The 9,541-nt window shown below is 37.4% G+C and overlaps 2 protein-coding genes across 2 annotated transcripts; one reads left to right on the top strand and one right to left on the bottom strand.

The window, feature by feature from the left end:
- Positions 1–16: 16 nt before the first annotated feature.
- nip7 (NIP7 nucleolar pre-rRNA processing protein) lies at positions 17–3,397 on the bottom strand. The gene is made up of 5 exons (XM_082182759.1): positions 3,236–3,397; positions 2,720–2,806; positions 2,084–2,222; positions 634–774; positions 17–524 (listed from the first exon to the last, which is right to left on the bottom strand). The coding sequence occupies exons 1-5, from the start codon at positions 3,289–3,291 to the stop codon at positions 405–407; spliced, it is 543 nt and encodes a 180-aa protein (XP_082038885.1). The 5' UTR covers positions 3,292–3,397; the 3' UTR covers positions 17–404.
- A 30-nt stretch (positions 3,398–3,427) lies between these two features.
- cog8 (component of oligomeric golgi complex 8) lies at positions 3,428–9,512 on the top strand. Its single transcript, XM_082182752.1, has 5 exons — positions 3,428–3,783; positions 4,477–4,684; positions 6,599–7,417; positions 8,027–8,195; positions 8,300–9,512. Exons 1-5 carry the CDS (start codon positions 3,455–3,457, stop codon positions 8,698–8,700), a joined length of 1,926 nt encoding a protein of 641 aa, XP_082038878.1. The 5' UTR covers positions 3,428–3,454; the 3' UTR covers positions 8,701–9,512.
- Positions 9,513–9,541: the final 29 nt, after the last annotated feature.

The following is a 9,541-nucleotide window of genomic DNA, read 5'->3' on the forward strand; positions in this document are numbered from 1 at the left end:
CAAAAAAAAATAAAAATTGAAATCGTTTTGCAGTAATAAAAACGTCTGAAAAAACATGTATTGCTCAAAATGGTAGCCAGTCTAATTTCACTGTCAATGTTGCTTTTAACTAAATTATTCTTGAAAATGTTTGTTGTAACTTGGTTTAGTTTTGTATCCCGTTTTAATAAATCAGAAGAAAATAATTCATAAATGCACAAACTTACAGTAACTAGGCAAAAACTTTTTTTGATACAGAAATGGTCAATGAAAATCACGTACAATTTGTTTACACGTTGAAAGCTGTGCAAAACACTGTCCAACATTGTTGATTTGATTGAAGTTGTGAAAGTTTGCCAAACTTGTGACATCCAATAGCCAGAATGTAATGAACTGTCCACGAGTACTGCTGTCATTATATGCTCTTATGTCAGCGTGTCTTCACTTCTGATGTACTCTCCAATATCAGCCTGATGGAAAACCACAATGGCCATGGGGTCGACCTTCCGACACTCCTGTGTGGTCTTCGCTGCGACCCCAAAGCCCTGAAATGAGACCAAGACAGTGAGTGCATACAAAGGTCACTGAATACTTTTCTTAACATGACAACAACAGTTGTTTCATCTTTAGGATTTTCAAACAAAAATGTCTCACCAGCGGTACATCAGACATTGAATACACCACCACTCCTTGGTACTGCGACGTGTTTTCTGTGATTCTCCCCAGACCGGATTTCATGATGTGATTTCCATACAGGAATGACTGCTCTGATCCAGGCTTCACCCACACCTTAAACTACAGAGGCATACATGAAGCAGATTACATTATGAACTGAGACATACTATGTATATGAACAAGGATTATTAGCGTTAACTAAAACTATTAAACATTACTGTTAATTTAAATAAAGCTGAAATAAAATAAAATATATAAATATCCGTTGAAAAACTTGGTAACGCTTTACAATAAAGTTGTTCCAAACCTGAATGAGTTTCTCTCTTAATGTTGGTAACCAGACAGTTGACGACACCCATTTACTTTCATAGTATTTTTTTTTTCCTACTATTAGAAGTCAATGGGTGCCGTCAACTGTCTGGTTACCAACATTCTTTAAAATATCTTCTTTTGTGTTCAACAGAAGAGAGAAACTCGTACTCATAACTTGAGTGTGAGTAAATGATGACAGAATTTTCCTTTTAGGGTGAACTATCGCTTTAATAAATGCTGTAGATTGTGGAAGTATTGTCTATTGTTAGTTCATGTTAACTAATGTAGTTGACTAATACTAACAAATTGAAACTTATTGTAAAGAGATACCAAAAACTTGAACGAAAATTTGAAATGTTGCCTTGGTAATAAACTTAAGGTTTGAGTTGAAGCACTAAAATTATTACCTGGAAATAAATCAAACTTAAAAACTAAGGAGCTGTTTACACAACACCACTTTCAACTAAACATGTAAAACTTTTTATGCGTTTTGGCTGTTCATTTACGCCAAGGACAAACAGGCTTCAAACGAAATGGGTTTCAAAGTGCACGTTTTTGAAAACAGTACCGTTATCGTCTCTGTGTAAACTACAAAAACGTAATGCGCATGTTTATTATGTGTTCAGTCTATAGACGCATAGTGTTACTTTACAAAGGGACATCGCCACATACTGGCCTGACATGCATAATACAGCGTATTAAGTTGTTTTCGGGAATCAGTTTGAACGGATCATCTTGACAACGTTGACGTCTGTTTGCGAAAAAACGCGAAGGACATTTTTTTCCATTTTTAGTACATAATTGTTATGTAAACGTACCGTAAAATAAACCAAAATAGCAGTTTCAAAAAAAATAACTGATAAAATGACAAAAGCACATAATGAAATTACTACAAATTAAACTAAAATTAACATGAGAACTAATCATATAAAAATAATAGCTAATTCAAAATATTAATACAACTAAAATAACATTAGTGCTTATATGCTTATATGAAGATTCAAACCAACTTCATAGTAATAACGAGGATAATAACAGTGTTATTAATAATGTAATGTTGTATTAAGTAATAATGTAATGTAATGTTACAAAATACATAATCAGAATGAATATTTACCTTAGCATATGGTGCTAGGAAATCGAGAGCTGTGATGTGCAGACGGAACTTCTGCGTCTTTGTGAACTTCCCAAAACACGTGCCAACTGATACCAGTTTATCTCGGGAGATATTTGTAGCCAACTTCAGGATTTTTTCACTAGAATGGAGATGATGTCAATAAAGATTACTACTCAATCACATTCATATTTACATTATTGCTACAATAAAGACCCCATGAGTGTAAAACTGGACTTCGGTGGGTTTTTTTTTATTCATTTTTAAGTTAAGTCACCTTTACTTATGTAGCGCTTCATACAATACAGATTGTTTCAAGGCAGCTTCACAGTAATAAATGGGAAAATAGCAAACTTCATCAAATGAGAAATTCAAATTCCGCTATAAAGCAGCTCTACAGAGACAAAGTGACACTATTCAGCTCAAGTAAGTTGTAACTGTACACTTGAAGGTTGATGACATAAACTTATTGCAGCCATATGCATTAAAAACACTTGTTTTGGCACCGAAATAATGATTACTGGTCTTGTCCAAAGCAAACTGTCTTTTTAAAAAGGAATTGGAAATTTCACTAGGACATTTTTATGGCGATCACATTTAAATTCACATTTAACAGATAATAGACATTGACAACCTTACCTCATATAATATACTCGATCATTGTGAAGTCTGAAACAGTAAGTCCCGTCAGGCCGATCAATTAGAAGTTTGATGTTCTCCCCAATGCTAGAAACACAAACAAATTGGGAATACTATATTTAATTTTTAAAACTTTAATTGAATATTTAATTTAAAAACTTCAAGTATAATTTAAAATAGTTTGTGGCTCTATGGTGCAGCATAGACAACATTTCAAAAATAATGATATTAATAAAATAAAAGCAGTAAATAATATTAAAATACCATGTAAATCATATCAATGTAAAACACTGCGAAACATAATACAAATAACAGTAAAAAACAACAACAACACATCATAAACAATAGACCCATCAAATAAAATCCTCACAACAACGATATTTCCTAATATATATATGATTAAGTAAATAAACGATACATCTTTTTTTTTTACACATGACATGATCACACAATCTGGCTACACTTTTGTTATTAGATCCCTGCTCTAAATGAATCTTAACGAAACATGTCACTTACTATTTAGAGAGTTTCTCAAACATTGTTTTTGTCTCTTCGTCTGTTAAAGGACGCATGATGAAGTGAATAATTCGTTTTTCTTAAAGAAGCTAAAGAAAACCCTGCAGCTCCTACAGACACTACGCAAAAGCCACGTGGGTTCTGTCCGTCGCACAGTTGTGACGTCGTGTCTTTTAAATAAAGTTTTTGTTGAGTTTTGAATCAACAACACTTCCCATCATGGCTACCGTAGACGTGGAGGATGAGAGTATCCTGGTCTCGGTCTTTAAAGACAGCTTTTCTGAGAACTGGAGAGAGAATCCGGACTTCGCGGCGTATCTGTCGCAGTTGTGCTCGTGCGGTGTGGATGAGTTAACCCGGGAGCCGGAGCGTCTGTCTGAAGAGCGGGCTCAGATCCTGCAGCAGACCCGTGAGCTGGCCTTCACCAACTACAAGACGTTCATCAGGACCGCGGACTGCACACAGCACATCTACACTGACTTCAGCACTGTGGAGAACTGTCTCTCCAAACTCTTGCACAAACTGCCCAGCTTTACTGAGAGATGCAGGTCTGTACTTTACTCTCACTGTCATGATTGACAGACTTGACAGATTTGTTAGACAGGCTGGCTCTCTCTCTCTCTCTCTCTCTCTCTCTCTCTCTCTCTCTCTCTCTCTCTCTCTCTCTCTCTCTCTATGAAATTCCATTGAATAGAAAGATCTGGTAACTGTGATCATTTTTATTTATTATTTAACAAACATATACATTTAAACCTAATATTTTAAATATAACAATGTACTACTACTTTCAAATAGTCACTAAACATGTCCATATTTGATCTATTTTCATATTAATGTACACTACTACCATTCAAAAGTTTGGGGCTAGTAAGATTTTAATATTTTTTTAAGAAGTCTCTTATGCTCACCAAGACAGCATCCCCCCAGGATTCAGTGATGAATTGAAAGTTCAAAAGAACAGTGCACTTTTGATAAATCACAATATGAATGCATCCTTGCTGTATAAGTTATTTTGAACGGTAGTTTACATGCATGTTAAGCTTTAAATAAGCTACAATGTGTACTAATGTGTACATTAATAACTCAACTAAAGTTATTATTTGATGTTTATATTATTTCTAGATTAGTCCCATGAGAAAAAAAAAATGCAATACAACAGCAGGAGGCAAACGCATTAGAGTACACTATAAAACAGAAATGCTTGTTGTAACTGGTTTCTGTTTTCTCTTATTTATTTGCAGAGGTTTTATTAAGGAGGCTGAGGAGATCAGCATCAGCAGGCGCATGAACAGCCTGACACTGAATCGACACACTGAGATCTTGGAGATTCTGGAGATCCCTCAGCTGATGGACACCTGCGTTCGTAACGGATACTACGAGGAGGCGCTGGAGCTGGCCGCTTATGTGAAGAGACTGGAGAAAAAGCATTCATCGCTTCCTGTCATTCAGGTACATGTGATACTGTACTGCACCATTAATTGAAGATGTTTCTTCGTTCGTCACTTTATTTTCTGGAAAATAAGTCGCACCTGACAATAAACAAACATTAGAAACACTATCATGTATAGTTCTGCTCGTTCCACAACAAATCCTTTTAATTGAATGGTGTTCAGAACAGTAATGTATTCTATTGGGCTCACTTCGTCTCTCATTCTGCACAAATCTAAATCTGTGTGCTTTACACATGTTTTGCATGCTTGTAGTTAAAGTCAGAATGAAACGGAAGTTGCTAAAGTCTTTTATCTCTCATTGTGATGTATATCTGAGTGAAACGGCTTAACAAGAAAAAAATGTAGGGCAGATTTAGTTTATTGGGAATTCATTAGCTCATTAGATGGATGTGGTTTGCTATTGGTCGATCTCATGTGAGTGACAGGTTGTCCCGCCTTTGTGCCAGTAAACACGTCATCAGAGAAGAGATGTCACTGCAAGAGGGAGGGGAGGTTATTTTGATTAAAGATTAAGATGCATATAAATAAAAAAACAATGATAATGATGTACACGGGTAAATTATTCATAATAACGCAATATTCCATTAAAAATAAGAATTGTCCATTTTGATTTAAAAAGGTGCATTGTGTAAAATTTAGGAGGATCTGTTGACAGAAATGCAATATCATATACATAACTATGTTTTCAGTGTTGTATAAAGACCTACTTAATGAACCGTTATGTTTTTATTACCTTAGAATGAGCCATTACTATCTACATACACCGCGGGTCTTTTACATTGATATGCGCCGACATGTTTCTACAGTAGTCCTAAACGGACAAATGCGTTTTGTCACTATGTTGTTCTTCGTGCAAAGAAGCTAGCTAAAGTCAGCGAATAAAACTGACACATTGATGAACAAGTAACAATAATATTCGCAATAACATATTGTTTTACTGAATAATTAAGTAAACTTATTTTCTTAATTTCTCTTCATTTATATTTGTAAAGAAACCTCATTGCTTAACTGGCTACTTTCTGCTGTCTCAGACGACGACATCTTTTCCTGACGGCCACCGTAACTTCTGTTGGTTGCAATTCGTCCCTCACCACTAGATGCTGCTCAAAATTACACAGTGCACCTTTAAAGGAACACACCGACTTTTTGGGACTCAAGCCTATTCACTGTATCCCCCAGAGTTAGATAAGTCCATACATACCCTTTTCATCTCCGTGCCGTGCCGTGACTCTGTCTGACGCACCCACCGATAGCCTAGCTTAGCACAAAGACTGGAGGTAAACGGCTCCAGCTAGCATACTGCTCCCAGTAAGTGACATAATCATTTTCCTATTTACATGTTGTGATTTATATAGTCACAGTGTGTACAAATAACAAGGTCACATGAGACACAGCCATCTTCTAACTGTATACATACTGGGAACTATATTCTCAGAAGATGAAGCACTGCTACTTGGGCAGAGTGATTTGCTCGCAGCGCCTGAGAAACCCCGTGGTGAGGAGCAGAGAGTTCGCTCAGAGTTGGAGTAAATCACTCAGCAGAAGTAGCAGTGCTTCGCCTTCTGAGAATATAGTTCCCAGTATGTATACGGTTAGAAGATGGCTGTGTCTCATGTGACCTTGTTATTTGTACACGCTGTGACTATACAAATCACAACATGTAAATAGGAAAATTATTGTCACTTACTGGGAGCAGTATGCTAGCTGGAGCCGTTTACCTCCAGTCTTTGTGCTAAGCTAGGCTAGCGGTGGGTGCGTCAGACAGTTACGGCACACACGGAGATGAAAAGGGTATGTATGGACTTATCTAACTCTGGGGGATACGGTGAATAAGATACGGTTTTCAGCTGGTGGACTGTAAAAACAAGATAAATATTTATATTAAATAATGCTCCTGTTTGTCTTCTTTTAGGGAATTGTGCACGAGGTTCGATTGTCAGCTCAACTCATGCTGAACCAACTTCTTCAACAGCTGCGGAGCAATTCACAGCTCCCGGTGTGTCTGCGCGTGATCGGCTACTTGCGCAGAATGGACGTTTTTACCGAAGCCGAGCTGCGCGTCAAATTCCTGCAAGCCCGTGGGAGTTGGCTGCGATCCATTCTCACCGCAATCCCAGATGAAGACCCGTACTTCCACATTACAAAGACCATCGAAACCTGCCGCGTGCATCTCTTCGATATTATCACCCAGTATCGTGCCATCTTCTCCGACGAGGATCCATTGCTGCCGCCCGGAGATCAAGCTTTGAATGAGAGCGCCATCTTTCACGGCTGGGTGGTGCAGCAGGCGGCCCAGTTTTTGGAGACTCTCGATCGGGACCTCCAGCGTGGGGTGGGAAGCCGCTTGGATTCTCTACTTGGCCAGTGCATGTACTTCGGCCTTTCATTTAGCCGGGTCGGGGCAGATTTCCGTGGCCAACTCGCTCCCATATTTCAGCAGGTTGCCATGGACACGTTCCGGAAAGCTATTCAGGAAGGGGCGGACAAGTTCCAAGAGGATATGAACTCGTACACGCTGATTTCTTACCCGTCGATACTTGGAAGCACCATTCCGCCAGCGGTCCCGAGCACCCAGCCGGGCACTCTTCAGCCCCCCATGGCCTTGCTTGATTTCCCACCTCTGGCCTGCTTCCTCAATAATGTCCTGACAGCCTTCAATGACTTAAGACTGTGCTGCCCTATTGGACTCGCACAGGAAGTTAGCAGATGCATTGAGGAAGCCCTTATCAAGGTACACAGGGACATGTGGGATGTTAATTATTATACCACAACAATAAGCTATTTAAATATAGAAGTCTCTTCTGTTCACCAAGGCTGAATTTATTTGATCAAAAATACGGTGTAGATGGTAATCTTGTGAAATATTATCACAATTTAAAATGGCTTCTTTCTATTTGAAATTGATTCATTTTTATTTTAAAATGTAATTTATTCCTGTGATGGCAAAGCTGAATTTTCAGCATCATTACTCCAGTCTTCAGTGTCACATGATCCTTCAGAAATTATTATAATATGCTGATTTGCTGCTTAAGAAATGTTTCTTATTATTATCAATGTTGAAAACAGTCAAACTGCTTAATTTGTTTTGATTATTTGAATATTTACTTGAAATATAAAAATCTTTTGTTACTTTATGGATGTCTTTACTGTCAATTTTGATCAATTTAATGCATCTTTGCTGAATAGTATTAATAAAAGTATTAATAAAAAAATGACAAAAATCTTACTGACAAACCCCAAAACAGTAGTGCAATTTTTAGACATATTTGCTTGGCTTCCTTGAACTATTCTCCTGTTTTGACGTAAATCCAATCTAACAGCGTTATTCGTTTCTTATCAGGTGACCAAGCTGATCCTGGTTTTCCATCGAGCCGAGGAATCTGCCTTCAGTAGCCGTGAACGGGAGTTATTCGTTCAGTTCTGCTGTGCGTTTGCTGAGGACATGGTGCCTTTCTTAAACCGATGTCTTCAAGTTCTCTTTCCTCCAGCCCAGCTTTCACTCATTCTAGGTAAATATCCTCTAGATAAAATCAAGCACCAGCCAAAATTTTTCTCACATTACAAAAATAAAACATGATGTTGACTTAAAATGTATTTTGTATTTGTATTGTAGGCGTCCCTCCAACCCAGGTTTATAAGTATGGCAGTCTAGGCTGCATCAGTGTGAACACGGTTCTGGAGCCGCTGGAGTTTGTTCTGCCCCAGAAGGAGCCTGTGACCGCTGTCATGGATCTCTGCACTGATCTGAGCAGCCTGACCACAGCCGAATCCGATCCCTCGACTGCAGTCAATCCCGGAACAACTCTAGAAGAAAAGCCTGTCTTTTCAGAACAAGAAAAGCCTGTGTCAGCATCTGATCCTTGTCTTTCTCAAAAAGAGAACATTTCTGCTGAAGCGGTCACTACAGAGCAAAACGACCCGACCCCAAAGCCCGAACTGACCTTTGATGTGCAAGACTTACCAGATGATTCATCCACAACAGTTAGTAATGTTGAGGAGATGCTGTCGGAATAAAAAGCAACAGTTGCTGTATAGTGTGTGATGAGTGTTAGGTGTCCTAAAAAATTAAGCTTGGTTTTGATAGCAAATAACCATCTGGACATACTTACACCAGGGTGTGGTTTGCAATTTTATTGGCAACTTTATTTTGGTGAAGGTAATGTAATATATTATGTAATTAAATATAATATTTAAATTGAGGAAATATGTCAATTGAATCACGTTTTTTGACTTAACAGTGGTCCCAAAAAGTATTTTGACACTTAAGTTGCACTTAAAATGTCTGAATGTCTTTGCATTGCAATAAATGCCTTTTGCTTTGATGGTTTTATTTGAAAAAAATTATAGCGCAAGCACTTTAAGCAAAACATTTGACATGAAATACCGTTCAAAATGAAGACAAAATTAATTGTGTAATTTTCTGTTTATTTGTGGTAAGTGGAACATTCTCTGCTTTCTGCCAAGACACATGTTTGAATTTGATAATTTGAGACTTCACACACCCACTAAAAACCATGTGGGATAAGTTGACTAACATCATTGCAAAAAAAACATATATATAGTGAATAACTATATATATATATATATATATATATATATATATATATATATATATATATATATATAAAACCTAGTTATCTGTGAAAAGCTTGTGCACTATTTGCCTACAGATGCAACATTAAGTTTAACTTAAGTGTTCAAAAACATTTTGGGTCTTATGTATGTGCTTGTAATTTACTCGGTTGACCTCTTTTGTATGTTTTTTGTTTACCAGGGTGTTTGGGGGGGGGAAGTTTATTAAAATAAAAAGATTCAGCTATTTCTGATATTTGGATATTCATTAGAACAAAGCGAA

This window comes from Leuciscus leuciscus (genome assembly GCF_965113295.1).
Source record: "Leuciscus leuciscus genome assembly, chromosome: 10".
NCBI classification, from domain to species: Eukaryota; Metazoa; Chordata; class Actinopteri; order Cypriniformes; family Leuciscidae; genus Leuciscus; species Leuciscus leuciscus.

Excerpts from the sequence above, each read along its gene's own strand:
- nip7 (XM_082182759.1), bottom strand. The coding sequence starts at position 3,291 with ATGCGTCCTTTAACAGACGAAGAGACAAAAACAATGTTTGAGAAACTC. Across the intron at positions 775-2,083 it reads TCCTAGCACCATATGCTAAG|TTTAAGGTGTGGGTGAAGCC; the intron begins GTAAATATTCAT and ends ATGCCTCTGTAG. Across the intron at positions 525-633 it reads CAATGTCTGATGTACCGCTG|GGCTTTGGGGTCGCAGCGAA; the intron begins GTGAGACATTTT and ends GTCTCATTTCAG.
- cog8 (XM_082182752.1), top strand. The coding sequence starts at position 3,455 with ATGGCTACCGTAGACGTGGAGGATGAGAGTATCCTGGTCTCGGTCTTT. Across the intron at positions 3,784-4,476 it reads AGCTTTACTGAGAGATGCAG|AGGTTTTATTAAGGAGGCTG; the intron begins GTCTGTACTTTA and ends ATTTATTTGCAG. Across the intron at positions 8,196-8,299 it reads CCAGCTTTCACTCATTCTAG|GCGTCCCTCCAACCCAGGTT; the intron begins GTAAATATCCTC and ends TTTGTATTGTAG.